This window comes from Sus scrofa, chromosome 12 (genome assembly GCF_054392235.1).
Source record: "Sus scrofa isolate SSC_HxYL_T2T_F1_AM1 chromosome 12, Sscrofa_HxYL_maternal_Yorkshire_Landrace_v2.0, whole genome shotgun sequence".
Taxonomy (NCBI): Eukaryota; Metazoa; Chordata; class Mammalia; order Artiodactyla; family Suidae; genus Sus; species Sus scrofa.
This window is the reverse complement of record NC_139394.1, coordinates 24,600,953-24,626,840: the sequence shown is the minus strand read 5'-3', so window position 1 is coordinate 24,626,840 and position 25,888 is coordinate 24,600,953. Positions and strand designations below refer to the sequence as shown.

Here is a 25,888-nt window from a genome sequence, read left to right as displayed (position 1 = left end):
CAGGCCCAGCCAATCAGTGGCCAAGGAACAACCCCGAAACATCCCAAAGTGGGTCCCGGGGCAGAGTGTGAAGGGATGATCAGCGGTCTAGAGTGTGGCAGAGTCCAAAGCGTGGGAACCTCGCTGAGCCTGGGCGAGTCCCCATGTGAACCCTGGCTCCAGTTCCCCGGCTTTACCAAGGAAACACCAACTCAGATTCGAAGACCAGACTGTCGGAGCGAAAACCGGCTGAGGACTTTGCAGCAAACACCGGTTTCACTTGCGGAGCAAGCCCTAGGAAAGATCGTCCAGCCAGTTAGTAAGAAAGAAAAATACATTGACTACGATGTTTATGTTGTTGAAATGCCTTTTAACTATCTGCTTAAAAATAATTTTAGAAAAGCTAATATCAAGGGAAAAGTTGCAGTCGCAAATACGAGCTCTGGAGTTTAAAGACCTGGGTACAATGACCAGCACTACGCTGACCGTGTGATCTTAAATCTTTATGTCTTAAGTTCCTCTTCTGTAAGGTGGAGAAATCTCATAAGGTAAGGTCCACGTACCCCAAAGCAGCTTTTCTCAAACTTGTTGGTCTCAGGATCCCTTTACATTCTTACAAATATTTAAGGACCCCAAAGAGCTTTTGTTTATGTGGGATGTTCACCGGATTAGAAATTAAAACTGAGAAATTAGAAAAACGTATCTATTCACCTAAAACTAATAACAAACCATTACATGTGAACGTAATTTATTTTATGAAATATAACTACACTTTCCAAAACCCAAAAAAATTATCGAGTAGAATGTTATTCTATTACCATTTTGCAAATCTCTTTCATGTTTGGCATAATAGAAGACAGCTGAATTCTTGTATTAGCTTCCCCATTCTCTCTTGTGATTTTGTTTTGGACTAGGAAATGAAGAAAATCTGGTCTTACACAGGTACATAGATGACAAGGGAGAAGTATCTTTAGCCTTCGATAATTGTGGATACTCTTATTGTATACTAGCAAAACTCATCAAATTGTAATTTTTTTTTCTTTTTCTTTTTTGGCCTCACCCACAACATGTGGAAGTTCCCCAGGCCAGGGATCAAACCATTGCCACAGAAGCAATTGGGGCCACTACAGTGACACACCAGGCCCTTAACCCACTGCTCCACAAGGGAACTCTAAATGGTAGTTTCTTTAAGGTTAGTTGCAATGGGAAATCTGAAACCATTTGGAAAATACTGGTTTTCTGAGTAATGTAGATCTTCCAAATATTAATGTATTTCACTTTTCAGTTTTTTTTTTTTTTTTTTTTTTTTTTTGTCTTTTTGCCATTTCTTGGGCCGCTCCCTCGGCATATGGAGGTTCCCAGGCTAGGGGTTGAATCGGAGCTGTAGCTGCCAGCCTACACCAGAGCCACAGCAACGCAGGATCCGAGCCATGTCTGTGACCTACACCACAGCTCATGGCAACGCCGGATCATTAACCCACTGAGCAAGGGCAGGGATCGAACCCGCAACCTCATGGTTCCTAGTCAGATTCATTAACCACTGCGCCACCACGGGAATTCCACTTTTCAGTATTTTAAATATCACGTTTATTAAAATGTGATTAAAAATCACATTTAAGGGGTTCCCGTCATGGTGGCACAGTGGAAACGAATCTGACTAGGAACCATGAGGTTGTGGGTTCAATCTCTGGCCTCACTCAGTGGGTTAAGGATCTGGTGTTGCTGTGAACTGTGGTGTAGGCTGGCAACTAGCTCCGATTGGACCCCTAGCCTGGGAACCTCCACATGCCGCGAGTGCGACCCCTAAAAGCCAAAAAAAAAAAAAAAAAGTCACATTTATTAAAAGCATCACTGAATTCATCAGTCTTGCAAAGTTGCCATCAAGCTCACTGGTGAATACTTCATTTTCCTATAATGGCAGAAAAGTTTTCCCTTCTTTTCTAGGTTCTTTGGCTGAAGTAAGACAAATTAACAGGAGAAAAAACAATTTTGTACTTAGAGGAGCCCCATAAAAATGATACCCAAGGGCAAGTTAGGCAGTGGAGACTCATATGCCATCTTGAGCTGAAGACTGGGCTAGGAGCCTGGGGCTTCAAAGTAGGGTAGGGCAATTCACAGGACTAGAAGGAGAGCAGGTGTTTGGTAATTAGAAGTTTGCCCAGGAAGTTCCCTTGTGGCACAGTGGGTTAAGGATCCAGCGTTGCCTCAGCTCTGGCACAGGCAGCAACTGCAGTACAGGTTTGATCCCTGACCCAGGAACTTCCACATGCCACAGATGAAGGGAAAAAAAAAAGTTTGCCTAGTCATCCTGATAAGTCGTTCAGATAAAAAAAGTTATCTCTGGTAGTAGCTCTTTTTCTGGTACAAGTCCCCTGCCTCCATTCTTTAAGATAGTTAGGGAGAAGTGAAAGTTTTCCCTGGAGTTCCTCTTGTGGCTCAGTGGGTTAAGAACCTGACACAGTGTCAGCGAGGATGCAGGTTCAATCCCTGGCCTCACTCAATGGGTTAAGGATCCAGCATTGCCACAAGCTGTGGTGTAGGTCCCAGATGCGGCTCAGATCTGACGTTGCTGTGGCTGCAGCGTAGGCAGCTGCAGCTCCAATTCCCTAGCCTGAAAACTAGGGAAAAGAAAAGACAAAGACCAAGTCACACAACAAATAAAAAAAGAACTCAGAGGGAACAAGTTCTGCAGCTCCTTTTTGACCCTTGACCCTGGAACTTCCATATGCCACAGGTTAGGTCCTAAAAATAAAAAAAAAAAAGAAAGAAAGAAAAGTTTTCCCTAAGTCTGCTACTGCGTTCAGCTCAAAATAATCCACATGCCAAAGTGCCATATTTAGGGGTGGCATATTCTGCCTCACCACATCTTCCAAATTTATAATTTTTGCTTGAAAGCTCTCTATCTCTCTCTGTTTTTTTTGGTCTTTTTAGGGCCCCACTCTTGGCATATAGAGGTTCCCAGGCTAGGGGTCCAATTGGAGCTGTAGCTACTGGCCTACACCACAGCCACAGCAACGCCAGATCCCAGCCTCATCTGTGACTTACACCATAGCTCACAGCAACACCAGATCCTTAACCCACTGAGTGAGGCCAGGGATCGAACCTGCGTCCTTGTGGATACTAATCAGATTCGTTTCTGCTGAGCCACGATTGGAACTCCAAAAGCTCAAATTTTGTCATGGGCAAAAATACTTTCTTTCAATCATTTTCCTCTAAGTCGCAGGTTCACTTTGTTCAGATATCCAAGTCAAATAACCACAATTTTTCTTTCAAATAAAAGTGGTATTCTAGGAGTTCTCGTCATGGCTCAGTGGAAATGAATCTGACTAGCATCCATGAAGACGCAGGTTCGATCCCTGGCCTCGCTCAGTGAGTTAAGGATCTGGCATTGTTGTGAGCTGTAATGTGGGTCACAGATCCTTCGTCGTTGTGGCTGTGGTGTAGGCCAGAGGCTACAGCTCTGATTCAACCCCTTGCCTGGGAACCTCCACATGCCTCAGGTGTGGCCCTAAAAAGACAAAAAAAAAATGCTATTCTTAAAAAAAAAACAGCTTGTTCAGCTCATACATGTCAATTTCATAACCATACACTTCAGTAATTAGCAGAGTGCTTCATGTATATCTCCCATTTCATCACATAGAACATTAAAAACACATGTACTTTAGAATGTATATATTTATTTGACTGAGTCATTTTTCTGTACAGCAGAAATTGGCACAACATTGTAAGATAACTATAATAAATAAATTTTCTCCTCCCCCCCACCCCCAGTATATGGAGTTCCCAAACCAGGGATCAGATCCGAGCTGCAGTCTTCACCTAAACCACAGCTTTAGCAATGCTAGATCCTTAACCCATTGTGCTGGACTGGGGATTGAACCTGTGTCCCAGCGCTCCCAAGACACCGCCAATCCTGTTGCACCATAGCAGGAACTCAAAAAAATTTTTTTTATTTTTTAACTTTATATTTTTATTGCCTTTTTAGGGCCGCACCTGCGGCATATGGAGGTTCCCAAGCTAAGGGTCAAATCGGAGCTGTAGCTTCTGGCCTACACCACAGCCACAGCAGCACAGGATCCAAGCCATATATTCAGACTACACTGCAGCTTGTGGCAATGCTGGATTCTTAATCCACTGAATGATTTCAAGGATGAAACCCTCATACTCATTGATAATAGTCGGGTTCTTAACCCACTGAGCTACAACAGGAACTCTGTCTCTAGTTTTTTTTTTTGGCCACGCCTCTGCATATGGAGTTCCTGGGCCAGGGATCAGATCCAAGCCACAGTTGCTACCTGTGCCACCACTGCAGCAACACCAGATCTTTTAACCCACTGTTCTGGGCTTAGGATCGAACTTACATCCTGGCACTGAAGAGATTGCTGCCAATCCTTTTGCTCCATAGCCGGAACTCTTTGCTCTTTTTTGTTTGTTTCCTTTGGGTTTTTTTCGTTTTTGTTTTTTAGGGCCACACCTGCAGCAGATGGAAGTTCCCAGTCTAGGGATTGAATTGGAGCTGCAGCTGCCGGCTACACCATAGCCACATCTGCAACCTACACCACAGCTTATGGCAACACCTGACCTTAACTCCTTGATGTAGTGCCGCATCCGCCTGGGTACTAATCGGGTTCCTAACCCGATGAGCCACAATGGAACTCCCCTAACTTATTTTTCAACAATAATTTCTAACACTTGATAATGGGGCCAATCCTTTTCATACTTGAAATGCTAGCAAATCATCACACTCCAAGCCGTGATCCCTTCACTTGCGAAAACCAATCAATCAATGTCAGGTCTATGGATGTATGATGATTTGCAAAGTCTTGAGTCCAGTTACTACAGAGAAGCCACATGAGCATCAGACTGACCAGGGAAGATAAGAGAGAGAGCTCTTACGTATATTTGCCTTTTAAAAGAGAATGCTTGGAGTTCCCGTCGTGGCGCAGTGGTTAACGAATCCTCGTGGCGCAGTGGTTAACGAATCCGACTAGGAACCATGAGGTTGTGGGTTCGGTCCCTGCCCTCGCTCAGTGGGTTAACGATCCGGCGTTGCCGTGAGCTGTGGTGTAGGTTGCAGACGAGGCTCGGATCCCGCGTTGCTGTGGCTCTGGCGTAGGCCGGTGGCTACAGCTCCGATTCAACCCCTAGCCTGGGAACCTCCATATGCCCCGGGAACGGCCCAAGAAATAGCAACAACAACAAAAAAGACAAAAGACAAAAAAAAAAAAAAAAAAAAAAAAATCTAAAAGAGAATGCTTGTTAAACCCAAATGAATAAAAATCTTTAACAATAGAATTTCAAGTAGTAGTCAAAATGAAACAAAGAAATCTCACACCCATTAGGATGGCTACTATCAAAAAAACTCAAAAAGCAAAAAAAGACAACGATCATAAGGGCGTGGAGAAATTGGAACCCTTACTGGTGGGAAGGTACAATGTACAGCCACAAAACCAGTATGGATTTCCTACTTAAAATTATCAATGGTCCAGCAATTCCACTTCTGGATATATAATCAAAAGAATTGAAAGCAGGGTCTAGAAATGATATTTGTACACCGATGTTTATAGCAGCATTATTCACAATAGCTAAAATGTGGAAGCAACTCCACTGTCTAACAACAGATGTGTGGATAAGCAAAACTTGATCTATACAAAGAATGGGATACTCTTCAGCCTTACAAAGAAATGGAAATTTTACATATACTGCAACATAATGTCCATATGAATTGTTGAGAACATTATGCCTAACAAAATAAGCCCAGTCACAAAAAGACAAATATTCCATTTATATGAGTACTCAGAGTGGTCAAAATCATAGAAACAGAAAGCAGAATGGTGATAGTCCTGGCCTGGAGGGAAGGAGGCATGGAGAGTTGTTTAATGGGTATAGTTTCTGTTTCACAAGGAAAAAGTTATGGAGATGAAAGATGGTGATGGATGCCCAACATTAGGAATGTGTCTAATACCACTGAATTGTACACTCAAAATAGTTACAGTAGTAAATTTTATATTTTATTTTATTTTTTTAGGGCTGCGCCCATGGCATATGAAGGTTCCCAGGCTAGGGGTCGAATCAGAGCTGTAGCTGCCAGCCTGCACCACAGCCACAACAATACCAGATTCGAGCTATGTCTGCGACCTACACCACAGCTTACGGCAACGCTGGCTCCTTAACCCACTGAGCAAGGCCAGGGATCAAACCTGTGTGCTCATGGACACTAGGCAGATTCGTTTCCACTGAGCCATGATGGGAACTCCTAAATTTTATATTTTACATGTTTTACAATAATTTTTAAAATTGGGCAAAAAATTAAAGACTTTCAGACAGTGCAGAGGAAAATATTTTAAAAGTCCTGTACTTTCTCCACTCTTTAAATCACATCTCAGAAGCAGCTATCTACAAAATAACTACTGTTTATTAAAGGCCAGCTATATGCCATTCCCTTTACACATTACTGATAATCCTACAGAAACGCTGCAAGTTAGATATTAAATAACATCTTTTTTTCTGCAGCTCGCGGAAGTTCCTGGGCCAGGGATCAAACCCATGCCACACCAGTGACCAGAGTCACAGCTGCAGCCTCACTCAGTGTGTTAAGGATCTGGCATTGCCTGGAGTTCCCATCGTGGCTCAGTGGTTAATGAAACCAACTAGGAACCATGAGGTTGCGGGTTCTATCCCTGGCTTTGCTCAGCGGGTTAAGGATCTGGCATTACCATGAGCTGTGGTGTAGGTTGCAGACGCGGCTGGGATCCTGAGTTGCTCTGGCTCTGGCGTAGGCCGGTGGCTGCAGCTCCAATTCAACCCCTAGCCTGGGAACTTCCATATGCTGCGGGAGCGGCCCTAGAAAAGACAAAAAGACCAAAAAAAAAAAAAAAAAAGACGAAAAAGAAAAAGAATTCCAGGATAAATGATTAACAAGAGAGCTCTTAGCAGATTAGCATAAACCAGTGGCGCTCTGCTGCGTAAAAAGAGGTGACCTTTGACTCCTCTAATTCACGAATGGTGTAGAGCACCAAGGCCATGATGGCTCCCTCTGCTTTGAAATAAGCTTGTAAAAGGCAGAATTTAACAAGCTAGATGTGCTAGAAGAGACTGCTGTTTTATGATGTATAGATGAAGAAAATGGTCACATTTAACTTAGAAAAGAGTGAAGAAGAGGTTTGAATTCCAATACTAGAAGGACAACATGAAAGAGGAACTATGTTAACAGAAGAGAACTGTGTGCTGCTACGGAGCCAGAAGTAGGGAAGTAGGTGGCATTTACATGGGAAAGCAGAATTCAGCTCAGCGTGAGGACTTTGGGATGACGGCATTTTATACCGGCGGGAATATGGTTTTGGAGTTAGAAATAACATCAAACTTGATTCCACCACTTTCTTGCTGAATGCCATTGGACAGGTTTTGCAGCCTCTGAGACTTCTGCAAAATGGAAATAGCAATTCCACCTCCCAGGGTTGTTGTGAGGATTACATAACATTAATCAAGGACTTAACAAATTCCTAGCACTGGAGTAAGCGCTCAATAATAGTAGCTAATATTACAACTGGTTTTCTCATCATTAAAGTCATTGAAAACAAGAGTTCCCGTCGTGGCGCAGTGGTTAACGAATCCGACTAGGAACGATGAGGTTGCGGGTTCGATCCCTGCCCTTGCTCAGTGGGTTAACGATCTGGCGTTGCTGTGAGCTGTGGTGTAGGTCGCAGATGCGGCTCGGATCCTGCGTTGCTGTGGCTCTGGCGTAGGCTGGCAGCTATAGCTCAGATTCGACCCCTAGCCTGGGAACCTCCATATGCCGTGAGAGAAGCCCAAGAAATAGCAAAAAGACAAAAAAAATAAAAATAAAAAATAAATAAATAAAGTCATTGAAAACAGAATAGGACACGTCAGGAAGGAGTGAGTAGGTGAATTTTTGCCTCTTCATGGACACCCAACCCAAAAAATGTCTCAGGAAGAACTGCTCCCTCCTCTCCTCTCACAGCTCTTTTAGTTGAACCCTATTATGGTATTGCTGGACTGGGTTTCTTACATGGTAATTCTCAAGAACCCTGCCCAGTACCTGGTTCAACAGAACTTACACAAAAGCAGACTCCTGCATTCTGGGGTGGAGTGCAATAGACCAGTTGCCTTTCTCCTTTTCCTCCAATTAGGAGGATATTTGAATTTCAGCTGAAGGTGGGGAAAGTCAACTTCTGGTAGAAGTTTCATCTATTTAGTTCCTTGTTGGATGGGAAAAAGGAGAGTAAGGGAGACATTAAAAAAAAAAAAAAACTTACAAACTTGATGGTGAAGAAAAGAGACAAAGGAAAGCTTGATCACCTCCATTTTCTGTCATGTAGGAGGATAACATATTAATTCAGTTAATCATTTATTCAACAAATGTCAATTGACTATGCTAGGCACTGCACTGGGCCAAGCTTTCTGCCCTTACCAGAGCTGAGTTTAGAGTCCAAAAGAGAAGATAGACATCAGCTAATAATGACAATAAAGCCACCCTTTGGGGCAGCCAATGAGAGGGGAAGTTCAGGGTGCCACGATGACACTTACCAGGGGCACCTAACCTAACTTTAAGGGGTCAAGGAAGGTAATCTCAACGCTGAGAAGTAGAATCCTTACAGAGATTTGAGGAGGAGGAAACTGAGGATTTCACAAATTGGAAATTTGCTGAAGCTCTGTCGAGAAACCCATTAGAAGATTCAAAATTTTTCAAGGATTTGAACTTGAAAGCAACTGTCCAGAAGCTGGATTTGAGATTTGAGATTTGCTGTTGATTTTTGAGACCAAGCATCAAGGGACTCGATTGTAAAACCACACGTTTTAATTTTCTAGGCTGCAGCATTCTAAATTACAGCCGCTTCGTCACTTGCAGTTTAAGGACTAAAATTCCTTGAAACCCTTGCAAACTGTGCGTGGCGGCGTGGGAGGCGCGCAGCACTTCGGGACTTGTAGTCTGAGGCGGACTCCAAGTCCCATGGTGCCGTGCGGCGGGTCGTCGCGCCTGCGCAGTGAGGGCGGCGGGGAGCGCAGAGTGCGAGGCTCTTTTGTTCAGCAGAGGGGAGGGCGGTTGGCCGGGGCCTGCGGTACGCCGCTTCAGTGGGGGGCTAGACAGCGGTCACCCGGCTTGTTGCTTTTCTGGTCGCCACTCCCCCCGGCCGGCCCGACGCGACGCGCCAGTAGCGCGGCACCGATTCCTCTCGGGCTCGTGGGCGCTGCTCTGAGGTGAAGAGTCCGCTAGAGGCGGGGAAGCGGGAGGGAGGCGCGCGCGGCGGCGGCGGCGGCGGGAGCCCTGGTTGAGGGGCCGCGCGCGCTCGCCGCAGAGGTTGTGAGTCGGGACCGCGTCCTTTTCGCGTCCAGCTCTCCGACGGGCGCCGGGGTTCGGGCGACCTAAGCAAGAAGGATGGAGAGGGCGGGGCGGCGTCTCCGGAGTCAGAGATCGAAGAGATTCCGGGTGGGCCGAGCACTTGCGGGTCGCTCTTCGGGCCTGGGTAGACCAAGACAATGCTACTTGGGTTGGGTGGGCTGTTGCGCGATTGGGCTGAAGAGGAAACACTGAGTAAACTGGAGAGGTGCCGGACGGGGCACCCTGGATGCTTAGACGTGCATGGGGAGGGTTGACGACTGCAAGACCCGAGGTTTAGAGACGTAACCTGAGAATATTGGGTCCAGCCGGGGCTGCCAGAGGAATTCCGTTTGCAGGGCTGAGGAGCGGTAACTTCGAGGGAATTGTAAGAGGGGGATGGGTAGTCCAAAGTGTGCTACCGGGGAGAGCAGATATGTTGAATAAATTGGGGAGGAGGCTAGAAAGAGGAGCTGTTATTTGCTTGGCTGTAGAAGGAGGGATGGGGGGATGCAGTTAGGACAAGTGACGCGGAGGTCCCGAGAGTATTTTCTTTGAGGTGTGAAGAAAAAATGGGAAAACTGGCCACTCTTGCTTCTAGGTGAGTCGGCTGTAAGAATAATGTGTGAAGAAAGGATGAAACTCTTCTTCCCTTTTCCAGATTTTCTGCTGTCTTCACTCCGTGATTCCTTTAGGGAGTTAAAAAGTCCAAGTGCAACTCTTGCTTTGATTCATAATTAATTCCATAAGTTTTTATCTGGGATTGTTGCTGGTTACAGAGGGCAGTGAAATTATAGAAATGTGTAGATGAGTTCATATTTAAGGAATGAAGTTAAATTAGTAAGAGAGTGTGAGATGATGTCGGAAATTGGGAGGCAAAGTGGAAAAGTTCATGAGAGTGAGATTTTTTTTTTTTCCTTGTGCTCTTAAGCTTTTTAGCCAGCATGTCTTTACTGGAAAATTTTAATATGAAGGGAGCAGTGCTTTACTCCCTTTTCAGAACTTCAGATGAAGGTCTTTCATGAATTGCTGTTACATTCAAATGTGTATTGGTTGAACTCAATTGAACTGGAATTTACAAAAAGATCAGTTCTACTAGAACCTCTGCCCTACAGTGAGATATCTTCCTCAGTGGAGTTCCTGATGTAGCTCAGCGGAAAATGAATCTGACTGGTATCCATAAGGACACAGGTTCGTGGGAACCTCCTTATGTGGCAGGTGCGGCCCTAAAAAAAGATTTAAAAAAAAAATCGTGTTAAGAATCAGGTTGCGGAGTTCCTGTCGTGGCGCAGTGGTTAACGAATCCGACTAGGAACCATGAGGTTGCGGGTTCGGTCCCTGCCCTTGCTCAGTGGGTTAACGATCCGGCGTTGCCGTGAGCTGTGGTGTAGGTTGCAGACGCGGCTCGGATCCCGCGTTGCTGTGGCTCTGGCGTAGGCCGGTGGCTACAGCTCCGATTCAACCCCTAGCCTGGGAACCTCCATATGCCGCGGGAGCGGCCCAAGAAATAGCAACAACAACAACAACAACAACAACAAAAAAAAAGAATCAGGTTGGCATTTTGGGGAGTTCCTATTGTGGCTCAGCGGTAACGAAGCCCACTAGTATCCATTAGAATGCAGTTCGATCCATGGCCCTGCTCAATGGGTTAAGGATCCAGTGTTGCCCTGAGCTGTGGCAGGTTCGGATATGGAGTTGCTGGCTGTGGCTGTGGCATAGGCTGGCGGCTACAGCTGGGATTCAGCCCTCAGCCTGGGAGCTTACATTTGCTGCAGGTGCCACCCTAAAAAGCATTTTGGAATAGTTTTAAAAGGTCCAAGGTTTTGGAATGGATGTGTGAGTACACTTGGGAAATTAGTGCCTGTGTTCCAAGGTGCTTACAGACATTCATATGGAAAGTGGGATGATTGAAGGGCACATCAGAATTGGGCACACCTTAATAAAGCTTTAGGGCAGTTCAGGATCTTCCATCATTTGCAGTTTCCCCTGTGGTGCCATTTTTCTTCCTTGGTTGCTGTGGCCTAGACAGTTTTTATTAAAAATGCAAATATTGGGAATTCCTGTCCTGGCTTGGCGAAACGAATCTGACTAGCATCCATGAGGACACAGCTTCCATCCCTGGCCTCGCCCAGTGGGTTAAGGATCTGTTGTTACCGTGAGCTGTGGTGTAGGTCGCAGGCGTGGCTCAGATCTGGTGTTGATGTGGCTTTGTTGTAGGCCAGCAGCTACAGCTTGGACTTGACCTCTAGCCTGGGAACTTCTATATGCTGTGTGTGCAGCACTTAAAAAAAAAAAAAAAAAAAAGGCAAATATTTTGTACCTTGGTGCTCCTAGCTTCTTGATTAAAGGTAAGGGTACCCTATCCTGCATTTTGACTACAGGATACTAATAATTTTCTGACCATATGGAGTTCCCATGGGCCAGGGATCAAATCCAAGCTGGAGTTGCTACCAGTGCCACAGCTGTGGCAGCACCAGCTTGGAGTCCCTGGACCAGGGAACGAACCTACGCCTCTGCTGCTGCAGAGACACTGTCAATCCCATCATGCCAAAGTGGAAACTTCCATGTTGGTTTTTTTGTTTTTTCGGCCACACCCCCAGCATATGGAAGTTCCCCCGGCCAGGGATCCAACCTGTGCTGCAGTTTTGACCTCTGCCGCAAATGTGGCAACGGCCGGATCCTTAACCTGCTGGTCCACATGGGAACTTTCAACCATTCATATTGTTGAATGAATGGATAGGGCTTTGAGATCCTTTACCAGAATCCCCTGTGTTAGCAGAATAACTTAATGTGCATTTATGTAATCGATTTACCTGTTATTATTCTATGACATTTGGCAGCGTAAAACTGTTGCCCTTGGCATGCTTGTCTTAGCTTCCATTTTTAATATACTTGCCTTGGTATTAAATACAGAAAAGGTATGCATATTGTGCAAACGGCAATTTAAAATAACTTAGGTGGAGTTCCCCTTGTGGCGCAGCGGAAACAAATCCGACTAAGAACCATGAAGTTGCCAGTTCGATCCCTGGCCTCACTCAAGTGGGTTACGGATCTGGCGTTGCTGTGGCTGTGGTATAGGCCGGCAGCTGTAGCTTCGATTGGACTCCTAGCCTGAGAACCTCCCTGTGCCATGGGTGTGGCCCTCAAAAAAGCAAAAAATAAATAAAAATAAATAACTTAGGCAAGGACCTGGAGAGGACCCAGATTCTGGGTTTCAGCAATAAGCTAGCTATATAGTATGTTGAATATCTTCTGTTATAAAAATATCTTCAGCGTCATTTGTGTCCTTTGTATGGAATTAAACAGTAAGTGTATCTCAATAGCAATGTCTGTTGAAAAATTGAATAGGAGTTCCTGTCGTGGCTCAGTGGTTAACGAATCTGACTAGGAACCATGAGGTTGCGGGTTCGGTCCCTGCCCTTGCTCAGTGGGTGAATGATCCAGCGTTGCCTTGAGCTGTGGTGTAGGTTGCAGACACGGCTCGGATCCCAAGTTGCTGTGGCTCTGGCGTAGGCTGGTGGCTACAGTTCCGATTAGACCCCTAGCCTGGGAACTTCCATATGCCGCAGGAGAGGCCCAAGAAATAGCAAAAAGACAAAAAAAAAAAAAAAAAAAAGGAAAGAAAGAAAAATTGAATTAGCCTTTCCAAGGTTAATTGGAGAAGTTATTTGAAAAAGGACAGAATTCAGATCGATAAGTATTTGTATTGGTTAACTTGTTAAAGTTCTCCTGCCTTTATGATTTACTGACCAAAAGGGGATGGCCTAATTTGCGAAATTATGCCTTTCTCTTTAATAATAGCTTATACATTGAGCGCCTAACAGAAATGTGGTATTTGAGAGGTTAGTGTCAGTAATCTGGTTTTGTTTTGTTGTCTGTGAATGCTTTGGTCTCTGGTTTTAATTCCAACTTAGCCATAATTCTAGTCTAGCTTTGTAATCATTTTTATTTCATTTTGAACTAAAAGATTTGTTTCCAGTATCACTGTTTCCTACTAATATTTGAAGATCCCTGTGGCCTCTCACCAAACTATATCTATAGTTTCATTTACATCAGTGTATTGAAGGAGTTCCCATTGTGGCTCAGCGGTAATGAACCCAACTAGGATCCATGAGAACAAGGGTTCAATCCATGGCCTTGCTCAGTGGGTTAAGGATCCAGCATTGCCACAGGCTGCAGTATAGGTCACAGAGCTCGGCTCAGATCTCACATTGCTGTGGCTGTGGTGTAGGCCAGCAGCTGCAGCTCTGATTCAACCCCTAGATTGGGAACTTCCAAAAATAATAATAATAATAATAATATATCAGCACACTAAAAATAAGTTCACCAAGTTTCTGGACACATCTCAGATAAAATTCTAATTTTATTCACACATCAGTATTCTAGTCCTAAATCCTGGAATTCAAGGGCAGGGATTCCTTCAAAAATGAAACTCCTGCTCGCGGGCTATGTGGCACAAGTTCTTATTTTTTGCTCAGTAAAGTTTTCCATCTGGAAAGCATTTGCCTCACAAACAGACACAGCTAACAAACCAAAAGCAGTGTAGAAACATGAGTCAGGAGGACTAAAAACTGAATATACTACACATGCCTTTACCTGCCTTTTGATGACTGCTATGTAGTTGCTAATGCTCAGCAAAGCTACCTCTTTGTAGATCGGATTTATTAGCTGATCACTCCCTAAAAGGCTGACAGCTTTGGACTTCTGGTCCCTGGTTATCTGAGTCTAAGATGCCCATCCGTATTGTCCATGTAGGATTCAACACCTTACATCAGACCCACACCTACCTTTAATTGAGTGTCTGAGTAAAAATAGAAATAGGAGTTCCCGTCGTGGCACAGTGGTTAACGAATCCGACTAGGAACCATGAGGTTGCGGGTTCGGTCCCTGCCCTTGCTCAGTGGGTTAACGATCCGGCGTTGCCGTGAGCTGTGGTGTAGGTTGCAGATGCGGCTCGGATCCCGCGTTGCTGTGGCTCTGGCGTAGGCCGGTGGCTACAGCTCTGATTCAACCCCTAGCCTGGGAACCTCCATATGCCGTGGGAGCGGCCCAAGAAGTAGCAACAACAACAAAAGACAGACAAAAGACAAAAGACAAAAAAAAAAAAAAAAAAAATAGAAATAAAATGCTTTGGGGACCACAAGAAAAAGGGAAATAATATTTGGCTAAGTCGTATAGACTTCATGGAAGAAATAACATTTGAGCTGGGTCTTGAGGGATGAGTAGGATTTTGACACTAGTCTTGGACAGGAGCACACAAAGCCTGCAAACTTGCAGGATTGTTCAGGTTATGGTTTTTTTCAGTTTTGACAGGAGTGTAGGTTTTGTGAGGGAAGTAGGGGTATGGAGTGGTTGGATCTAAAGGGTGTTAGATGTTACACTAAGTTTAGCCTTTCTTTTAAGGAAGGAGGAGGAGACTTTGTAGAAAATTTTTTAGCCATTACCTGCCACTTTCCTTTTCAGTCTGCTTCCACCCAAACTGGTTTACACATTGTCTACCTCAGAAGTGCCTCCTTGCTTTTGTTAACAACAGTTCCTTGGGCCAGATTGCCTCCCTCCAGTCGCTTTTTCAAATGCTCTTGGAGCCTTGCTTCAATCCCATCTTTTCAAAACCTTTCTAATCACCCTAGCCATTTATTCCTCCAAGCCCCTGTAGTGCCTTTGTGGCTACTTATTCTTGGTTATAAGCAAGAATTTCTTTTGCTAATTATTACATACTCCAGTCATTTCTCCTGTTGAAATGAACTTCAGTTGCATTGTGTTACCTGGCTCTTACCCTTAGGGTGCTTTAGCAATTTTTCTTTGCTTTAGCAAGCCTTAAGTTTCCTCATTTGTGAAATGGGTTTAATAGTAATAGAGTGGTTGTGAGGATTGAATTAAGTGCGTTTCACTATGTTATTACTTACTCTTACAGGATTTTCAAAAGCATATACTTCTTGCGTGTCTTGCATATTCTGCTAGCCTGGCCAGACAATTCCATTTGCCTGGGTCTGAGGGCATTCCTGCGATGTGGAACCATCAGAAGCTTTCAGCCACGATAAGTTGGTCACCGTTTGTTTCACCCAGACTCTCAGGAAATGTTTATTGATTTGATTTTTTTTTTTTTTTTAAGGGCCGCGCTGGCCGCATATGGAAGTTCCCAGGCTAGGGGTCAAATCAGAGCTGGCCTACACCACAGCCACAGCAACGTTGGATCCCTGACCCACTGAGCGAGGCCAGGGATCGAACCCATATGCTCAGGGATACTAGTTGGATTCGTTTCCACTGTGCCATAACGGGAGCTCCTTGATTTGTTGGGGGCTTTGATTGTTTTTGTTGGGGTTTTTTTTGGCGTTTTTAGGGCCGTACCCTTGGGATATTGGAGGTTCCCAGGCTAGGGGTCGAATCCAAGCTGTAGCTGCTGGCCTACACCACAGCCACAGCAATGCTGCATCTGAGCCGAGTCTGTGACCTATATCACAGCCCACAGCAATGCCGGATCCTTAACCCACTGAGCAAGGCCAAGGATCCAACCTTTGCCCTCATGGATAATAGTCAGATTCATTTCCGCTGAGCCACGATTGGGCACTCCTGATACTATGTTGTGATTGTTTTGAGGACCCACTAACCATGCCCGTGTAAGACAGAACTCTGCTGGCTGTTCCCCAGTTTCTTCCCCTCTCCTTAAGCCTTCTTATTCCCTTAGATACAAGGAATATTGAAATTAGGCCATTTAGTAATAACACTACAGTGGCCTCTAAGTGTTCAAGTGAAAGGAAAAGTTATGTCTTTCACTTTAAATCAAAAGCTAGAAATGATAAAGTTTAATGAGGAAGAGAATGTTGAAAGCCAGGATAGGCCAGGAGCAAGACTTTTGCACCAGTTAACCAAGTTGTGAATGCAAAGGAAAAGTTTGAAGGAAAGTAGACGTGCTACTCTGGTGAACACATGAATGATGAGAGAAAAAAAATGCCTTCTTACTCATATGTAGAAAATTTTTATGGTCTGGATAGAAAATTAAACCAACCACAATGTTCCCCTTAAGCCAAAATCTAATCCAGAGAAGGCTCTGACTCTCTTCAGTCCTGTGAAGGCTGAGAGAGGTGAAGTAGCTCCAGAAATGTTTGAAGCCAGCAGATTCAGAAGGTTTAAGGAAAGATGCCATCTCCATAACATAAAAGTGCAAAGTGAAGCAGCAAGTATCCAAAAGATCTAGCTAAAATAATTCATGAAGTTGGCTACATGAAACAACAGGTTTTTCATTGTAAACTAAACAGCTTTCTATTGGAAGAAAATGCCATCTCGGGATTTTGTTATAGCTGGAGAGGAGAAGTCAATGCCTGGCTTCAGAGGACAGGCTGATCCTCTCGTTAGGGGCTAATGCGGTTGGTGACACATTTACCATTCCAAAAACTCTAGGGCCCTTAAAATTTTTGCTAAGTCTACTCTGACTGTGTTCCATAGATGGAATAACAAAGGCTGGATGGCAACACATCTGTTTGCAAACATAGTTTACAGAATGGTCCCCAAAGCTGCTTTTTTGGGTTTAATGTGGTACTTTTCTCATATCCTTTTTTCCCAGACTGTTCTGTTTTCCAGTTTTAGGCGAAAACTCCTTGCATGCAGAAGTCCTGGGCAAGGGATTGAACTCAAGCTATAGTAGTGACAATTCCAGATCCTTAACCCACTGAGCTACCAGGGAACTCCTCTCTTCAGCTTTTTCTGTTGCACAGTGCATCTCCTTAACTTTATCATTTTAAATCTTAACTTACATGGAAAAACTAATACTTGTGTGTAAAAAGGTGTCACACAATAAAGTTATATTATCTTAAGCCCGCTTTGAGACCTATTGCTCAGAAAAAGATACCTTTCAAAATATTACTGCTCATTGACAACACTCTAGGTCACCCAAGAGTTCTGATGGAGATGGACAAGATTATTGTTTTTGGAGTTCCCATCGTGGCTCAGCGGGTAACGAACCTGACTAGCATTCGTGAGGACACAGGTTTGATCCGTGAGGATCCGGTGTTGCTGTGAGCTGTGGTGTGAGTCAAAGATGCAGCTAGGATCCCGAGTTGCTGTGGCTTGTGACGTAGGCCAGTGGCTACAGCTCTGATTGAACCCCTAGCCTGGGAGCCTCCATATTGCTGTGGGGGCGGCCCTAAAAAGACAAAAAAAAAGATTATTGTTTTCATGTCTGTGAATACAGTATCATTCTGCAGCCCAAGAATTAAGAGTCATTTTGACTTTCAAGTCTTTTTTTAAAAATATTTTTAGGAGTTCCTGTTGTGGCTCAGTGGTTAATGAATCCGACTAGGAACCATGAGGTTGTGGGTTTGATCCCTGGCCTTGCTCAGTGATCACACACACACAAATATTTTTAAATTATAGTAGTTGATTTACAATGTTGTGTCAGTTTCTGCTATACACCAGAGTGACCCAGTCGTACATATATATATACGTACATATATATTCTTTTTCTCCTGTTATCTCCCATGGTGTGTTGTTGTTTTTGTTTTGTTTTGTTTTGTTTTAGTGCTGCATCTGTGATATAAGGAGGTTCCCAGGCTAGGGGTTCGATTGGAGTTACAGCTGCTGGCCTGCGCCACAGCCACAGCAACATCAGATCTGAGCCAGTCTGTGACCTACACCGTAGCTCATGGCAATGCCAGATCCTTAACCCACTGAGCAAGGCCAGGGATTGAACCCGAAACCTCACGGTTCCTAGTCGGATTTGTTTCTGCTGCGCCACAATGGGAACTCCCCATCGTGTTCTCTCACAAGAGATTGGATATAGTTCCCTGTGCTATTGTTTATCCATGCCAAATGTAATAGTTTGATTCTACCAACCCTAGACTCCCAGTCCATCCCAATTCCTTCTTGTCCTTGGCAACCTCAAGTCTGTTCTCCATGCCGTTAGACTTGCATGTCTTACGATTTAAGAAATATATTTTGTAAGGCTCTAGCTGCCATAGATGGTGATTCCTCTGATGGATCTGGGCAGAGTAAATTGGAAAATTTCTGGAAAGATTTCACCATACTAGATACCATTAAGAACATTTGTGATTCATCATCAGAGGTCAGAATATCAATAGTAATAGGAGTTTGGAAGAAATTAATTCCCAGCCCTCACGGTGAAGGACGTGTACATGTGGTAGGAATAGGAAGGCAACTAGAATTAGAAGAGGAGTCTGAAGAGTGACTGAATTGCTGCAATCTCATAATAAAACTTCAGTGGATAAGGAGTTGCTTCTTATGGTTGAGCCAAAAAAAAAAAAAAAAGTCTCTTGAGATGGAATCTATATCTGTAAAGATGCTGTGAAGATGTTGAGGTGACAACAAAGGATTTAGAATATTACACACTCATTTGATAAAGCAGCAGTAGGGTTTGAGAGGACTGACTCTAGTTTTGAATTTGTGTGGGTAAAATGCTATCAAACAGCATTGAACCCCACAGAGAAATTGTTTGTAAAAAAAGTCAGTGTATGTGGCATAATTTCATTGCCGTCTTATTTTAAGAAACTGGCACAACCACTCCATCTTTCAGAAACCACCATCCTAATCAGTCTGCAGCCATCAACATAGAGGCATGACCCTTCAACAAAGAAAATTGTTGAAGGTTCAGATGATGGTTAACATTTTCAATAGTATTTTTTTCATTAAGGTGTGGATATTGGTTTTTTAAGGCATAATGCTGTTGTGTGTTGCACACTGTATAGACTAACGGTATAGTGTAAACAGCTTTTATATGCACTGGGAAACCAAAAAATTTGTGAGACTTGCTTTACTCTGGTGGTCTGGAGGTATGCCTGTATTCAAAAATAGAATGCCCATCGTGGCACAGCGGAAATAAATCCGATTAGGAACCGTGAAGTAGTGGGTTTGATCCCTGGCCTCACTGCGATTGCTGTGAGCTGGCATTGCTGTGGCTATGGTGTAGGCCGGCAGCTGTAGCTCCAATTAGACCCCTAGTCTAGGAACCTCTATATGCCAAGGGTGCAGCCCTAAAAAGACCAAAAACCACAAAACCCCCAAAATACCAGAATGCCTAATATTGTGTCTGATACCTGACTGACTTCTGTGTGCAAATAGCATTGTTCCTCCTTTCCCATTTTCTAGCTCCTAACTGTAGGAGTGGAGGGGCATCCAGGGGAATCACAGCTATGCTCGTTTTTCTCTTAAAAGAGCTATGAGTTTGACTCTTGCTTAGATTCATTGGGACACTATAGAGGAATTTTGAGTTCTTAAAATGGGCATTTTCTCAATAGGTCTCTCTGGCCTACTTGCTAGGCACTTACTGCCACCTGAGTTTTCCTCTCCTGCTACTAAACAGACTCATTGGCTGATTGAATGTCAGCTTTGGTTAATTACTGGCTAGCTTTACTGTGCCTAATTCAGAGGCTACTGCTTCTTCCTAGAAGGAGATGAGGTTTTCAGAATTTTGATTGCCACGACAAGTGTTATTTTAACAGAAAAAAAAATCTAATTTTCCTTTTGGATAGGTGCAGTCATGTTTGCTCTCAAGAACAAGTGCTATTCTTTGCCTGCTTCCTTTCACGGTCAGCCGAAGGAATAGCAAGATTCATCAGCAGTCTTTGGTTAAATTGCAAAATAATAATTGACAATCACCTTTCAATAACCAAGGTTACTATAACTCCCTACATTAGTTTGGACTCAAATGGGAAGATATTCCCTTTCTCAACAGACAGAAAGGAAACAATGGATTATAGATAATCCCAAACCAGTAACGGTCCCTTAACAAGCCCTCTGCGAAGTAAGTGTATTTAAGAAAGTAAAGGTGAAGCATTCTATTACTCCCGCAGTAAAAGATAGAGGGGCTAGGGAGGGAAGGGAAGCATAATCTGTGGTTGTAATTGAAGAGGAAGAGTACCAGCACAGATGTGTGTTTTTGAACTTTGTGGACAGGGGCTTTGGGTGTTGTCTTAGGCCACACTAAAAGCACTCAGAACACCTCAGAAAACACTTCTTTGTGCCACTCAGGAAAAGTTCAGAATACCTTTAGTGGAAGAGGTATCTGTATTTTTTCTTACCAGACATTAAGTTTCAGGAAGACTGGGCCCATTACTTATTCTATTGAATCTCCAGTGTCCAGCAATGTCTAGAATTTTCTAGTAGCCAAATGTTTATTGTAGTAAGTCAGAATTGCTCATATATGCAGACATAAGAATATGTCTCAGTATAAACCTAAACATCTGTGGATATTATAACTGATTCATAGTGGTGAGTCTGACTTTTAGGAAAAGTTTGTTATATTTTGTACAGTCTGTAGATAAACTTTTTCTAAAATACATTCTGTTTAAAAATACTAAACAATGTATTTTAGAATACATTAAACATGCCAGTTTAAATATATTTAGAAATTTCTGCTTTCACGAAGTAAGACTTCTTTCTCCAAGAATGCTAGAAATAAACAGTTTAACCCCTAATTGGCATTGCCTTAAATTCAAACATGGAACATGCTAGTACTACTTTGGATCATCTGCCATACTCTTCTTTTTTGGCTGCACCCATGGCATATGGAAGTTCCCAGGCTGGGGATCAAATCTGAGCTACAGCTGTGACCTACTCCACAGCTGTAGCAAAGCCAGATCCTTAACCCTCTGTGCCACAGTAGGAACTCCTCATTTGTTATACTCTTGAGTCTTTGTATTTCAGTCTGGGTGACTAACAATTTGTAGATTTCAGCCAGTTTTATACGTCAATTTTGTTGTATTGGTATCTTATGGCGCCACCTACTGACACATTTGTAATCGTAAGATTTTATGCATACCAGCAGTCAAAAGAGTTATATAAAGGACTGAAGAAAATAGATTTATAGGGGACTGGATTTTTAGCACTGGAAAAACCCTTAGAGGTTACCCAGCCTGAAAGTATACTTTATAAAAGATTAAACTCAAGTTCTATTATGTATGATATCTACCCCATTTTTCCCTACTTATTTCCAAATTCATTTAGAGAATTTCATGACCATTCTGGTATTTTTGTGAGTCTTTCTCAGCCTTGGAAATAAAACGTAGGAGTTCCCGTCGTGGCGCAGTGGTTAACGAATCTGACTAGGAACCATGAGGTTGCGGGTTCGATCCCTGCCCTTGCTCAGTGGGTTAACGATCCGGCGTTGCCGTGAGCTGTGGTGTAGGTTGCAGATGCGGCTCGGATCCCGCGTTGCTATGGCTCTGGCGTAGGCCGGTGGCTACAGCTCCAATTCGACCCCTAGCCTGGGAACCTCCATATGCCGCAGGAGCGGCCCAAGAAATAACAACAACAACAACAACAACAAAAAAGACAAAAAGACAAAAAAAAAAGAAAGAAAGAAAAAGTAGAATAAAAAGTTAACAAACTCGAATTAATGGTAGCATTCAGAAAAGACTGCATAAACAACTTTCAAGAGATTCAAAAAGAGATGGTGTTTTAATGGTACAGAAGAATGCGTATGTAAAATGAAAATTAAACTAGATGTTTAATAAATAGGACAAGCCATTTCCCACAGTAAAAATGCCAGTTTAGTACTGTGTTGAAATTGGAAGACATTTGGAAAAGATGAGAAAGTATAGATCAGAGGAATATATGTATACAGATTTGGTATATAGACCTTATTTGGGGTGGATTGTTTTGCTTTCAAATTAATGTAGTATTTTAGATACTGTGAGGAAAGGGGTATTGGGAACTTTTTAAACTTAGAATGGTTATAAAAATTTTAAGTGTATAAGCAAGAATAAAGAAGTTTGTTTGGCTGGGAGTTCCTGCCATGGAGCAGTGTGTCAAGAATCCGACTGCAGTGGCTTGGGTAACTGAGGAGGTGCAACTTCAATTCCTGGCTCTGTGCAGTGGGTTAAAAGAGCCTGCATTGCTGCAGCTGCGGTTCAGGTCTCAGCTGCAACTCAGATTCAGTCTCTGGCCCAGGAATATCCATATGTCTTGGATGTGGTCATTTAAAAAAATAATTTTTGCTGTGAGATTAGTTGGGGCTGTTTTAGAAATTTTTCCAGTTGGGGAGTTCCCATTGTAGCTCAGCGGAAATGCACCTGACTAGTATCCTCGAGGATTTGGTTTCGATCCCTGGCCTCACTCAGTGGGTTAAGGATCCAGCATTGGCTGCAAGCTACAGCTTAGGTAGCAGATTCTGGCTCAGGTCTGGTGTGGCTGTGGGGTAAGCCAGCAGCTGTGGCTCCAATCAGACCCCTAGGCTGGGATCTTCCACATGCCACCAAGCGGCCTTTCAAAAAAATTTCTAGCTGGACATATCAGAAAAGTCTTGTGTATTGAAGATGAATAGTCGTAACATCTAATAAAAGCAGCTTGAGCTATTAAAGTCACCTGTGATGTCCCTGGTTTTCTTATCTACATGCTTCCCTAAGAAGAGTATACCTTAATGTCCTTTTTATTTCCCTTATCATTTTAGCAGCGTCACCCTTTATACCAGAAAGCTGGCGGGCACTATGGGGAAAAAACAAAACAAGAAGAAAGTGGAAGAGGTGCTAGAAGAAGAGGAAGAAGAATATGTGGTAGAAAAAGTTCTTGACCGCCGAGTGGTAAAGGGCAAAGTGGAGTACCTCCTGAAGTGGAAGGGGTTCTCAGAGTAAGTGTCATTACCCCAGGGAAATCCGTTCATATGGTCACCAACTATTTCTTAGGAGACTGGTAATGTGCAAGACCTAGGGTGCTCTGATCAGTACAGTGCGACTCAGGCCTGGTTTTCGTGGCTTATAATCTAATTAGGAAAAGGTCTACGTACACAAAGTGCTATCATGTAAGACAGTGATTTCCGAGGAGCAGTTTTGTGTGTGGCTTTAGACTGATCCAAGTTTGCAAAGAGTAACTTTCTTTTGAAGGAGGCAAGTTTCTAAGCTTTGAATTTGTACTAAAAAGCTCCCTACTGCCTCCCAAGAAATTTCAGTTTTGTCAAGTTCTTGCCCTTGAACAGAATTGGGTTATTTGTTATCTTTAACTCCTCTTTTCCAAGGAAACCAGCTTGTCCTCTGTGCTTCTTAGTGTGCGGTTGCTAAACTTTGAGTGGGAGGTGTGACTCGTGTGCCTCTGGTTTCAGTGAGGACAATACATGGGAGCCAGAAGAGAACCTGGATTGCCCTGACCTCATTGCTGAGTTTCTGCAGTCGCAGAAAACAGCCCATGAGACAGATAAATCAGAGGGAGGCAAGCGCAAGGCTGATTCTGATTCAGAAGATAAAGGGGAGGAGAGCAAACCAAAGAAGAAGAAAGAAGAGGTAAGGGTCGAAGTAAGAATTTTTACTAGTTGTGAATTCATATTGCGGTCACGGAAGCTGAAAGCCAGATCATTAAAGCACTTTTTGTTCTGCTGCTGCTTGGATCTCAGCAGCCAGCTCTCAATCCTTTTGGAATCTTGGATAGGCTAATGCTTAAAAATGTTTGGGGGCTCACTCATGAAGCCACATGATCTACTCTTATTTTATCTGAGGTTAAAGAAGCAGTTGTGAGCATTTATTTTCTTGAAATTTGTGTCCCTTTTTTACATATGGGAAAACCTCAGGCACTTCAGATCTTGATGGGATGAAATAATCACTCAGAATTGTAAAAGACCTGTGACTTTTTTTTTTTCCTTTTTTGAGGGCTGCACCCCTGACATATGGAAGTTCCCAGGCTAGGGGTCTAGTAGGAGCTATAGCTGCTGGCCTACACCACAGCTCACATCCACACCAGATCCTTAATCCACCAAGCAGGGCCAGGGATCAAACCCACATCCTCATGGATACTAGTTGGGTTTGTTAGTGCTGAGCCAAAAGGGGAACTCTAAGGCCTGTGACTTAGAGCCAAAGGATTGGTGAAATACTGGCAAAAGGGTTAGATTACATTATCAGAGAAACAGTAGAGGCTCCAGTCTGGAGAACAGTCCCCATATATTTAAAATTGTTCCATTCATCTGGTTTTTACAGTCAGAAAAGCCACGAGGCTTTGCCCGGGGGTTGGAGCCGGAGCGGATTATTGGAGCTACAGACTCCAGTGGAGAACTCATGTTCCTGATGAAATGGTGAGTCTGCCAGTGGCTCTGTGTGGTGTTTTTTTTCCTTCTCCCCATCTGTTTCATGCCAGAAGAAAAGAGCTGGACCTTTGAAATTTTAGTCGCCCAGGTGTGAAATCACTAAGATGGCATAGTCATTTGATAGCGACCCTCGGCTGACTGCCCACCTGGACTCATGAGTTACAGGTAGGGAGCCCTTAGGATTCTCAGATCTTTGCCCATTTTTTTAGGAGGTGAGAGAAGATCTGGAGTGGAGAGGGTATGGGGAGGAATCACTTCTGTAAATAAAGAGAAAAAAAGGAAATGTGATTGAACCATCCTCCCCTTCTACCACCTCCTTAATAAAGGTATGGCTGGCCCCAGAATCAGAAATTCTGTTAACTTCTTCTTCTTTTTTTTTTTTTTTTGGTTTTTAGGTCTGAACCCACGGCACATGGAGGTTGCCAGGCTAGGGAACCTACAGCCGCCTGCCTACACCACAGCCACAGCAACACAGGATCCGAGCCGTAACTGTGACCTACACCACAGTTCACGGCAACACCAGATCCTGAGCCCACTGAGCGAGGCCAGGGATCAATCCCGAAACCTTCACCACAACAGGAACTCCAAGTTCTTCAGGGTTAGGAAAGAATTTCTGCTTTTTGTCCTTGATTATTAGATCCTTTCCAGTTTTTACAGATTCTACAATTGCAGGATCTGCCAGCAGGGGTCAGCAAGGCCCCTTTATTCTAATAAGCATAGAGAAGCCTTCCTTTTTTCCATTATAAGAATAAATACCAGTGGCATTAATACTCCATGAAACAGCTTAATGAAAGCAGTTGACTTGAGAATCTTTAGAACTGTAATTAATCCAAAATTTTCTATAATATTCTGTCCAAAAGAAGGCTTTCTTCCCTTTTTCTTGTTGGAAATGCTTGTTCTCTCTCCCCCGACCCCACTCCCTCACCCCTGCCCAAAGTAGGGCCCAATCGTTGTCCTTAAAATATAAACTAAGAGTGACTAATTCTAAGCCTTTGCCAAGGAAGGCAGCATTCTAGGGACTTTGTTCTTTTGTCAGTCTACAACCTTCTCTGAAACTCATATCTGTAGTAATTCCTCTCCTTTAGAGGGTGGCAGGAAAATTGGCACAACATTTTAAATCAACTATACTTTAATGAAAAAAGAAAGTGGCAGGAGAGGACTAACTTGAACACTGAAAGCATTTGTCACAACTGGCTAAACCCTCTTTTCTTCCCTTGCTTTCCCTAGGTGTTTACCGAATCTTGACCTTCTTTTAGCTGATTTATTGCTAGCCTGTAGGAGAAAAGTTCATTTTTAAGGTGCTGCATATGGGGGAGAAGAATTAACACCAGGAATCATTCAGTCCAACTAGAGTACACTTTCTCTGTGTGCATTCCACCAGTGTGAGCAATAGCAGTACCTCCACATTGCTTAATGTTACACATATTTGGTTGGCTTGCTAGTATGTGTAAAGATTATAGCTGAATGTAACTCTGCAAGTTAAGATTGAATGTTGATTATAAAACCAAGTTCATTTTAAAGTGATTTTTCCTTGAGAGTTGGAGACACTTGTTCAT

At 43.5% G+C, this 25,888-nt stretch overlaps 1 protein-coding gene across 3 annotated transcripts in view; it reads left to right on the top strand.

Moving 5' to 3' along the window:
- The first annotated feature begins 35 nt into the window (after positions 1–35).
- CBX1 (chromobox 1) overlaps positions 36–25,888 on the top strand; it is a 28,356-nt gene continuing 2,503 nt past the window's right edge. Inside the window, exons 1-4 of one of the 3 annotated variants that reach the window (XM_084984762.1) lie at positions 36–298; positions 22,716–22,892; positions 23,361–23,538; positions 24,226–24,320. In XM_084984762.1, coding sequence (XP_084840888.1) covers positions 22,753–22,892; positions 23,361–23,538; positions 24,226–24,320 — 413 coding nt within the window. In that variant the 5' untranslated portion in view covers positions 36–298; positions 22,716–22,752. Of the gene's footprint in view, positions 299–8,983; positions 9,199–22,715; positions 22,893–23,360; positions 23,539–24,225; positions 24,321–25,888 lie in introns of those variants that run through there. The other 2 variants (XM_084984761.1, XM_003131538.5) reach the window with 2 other exon arrangements.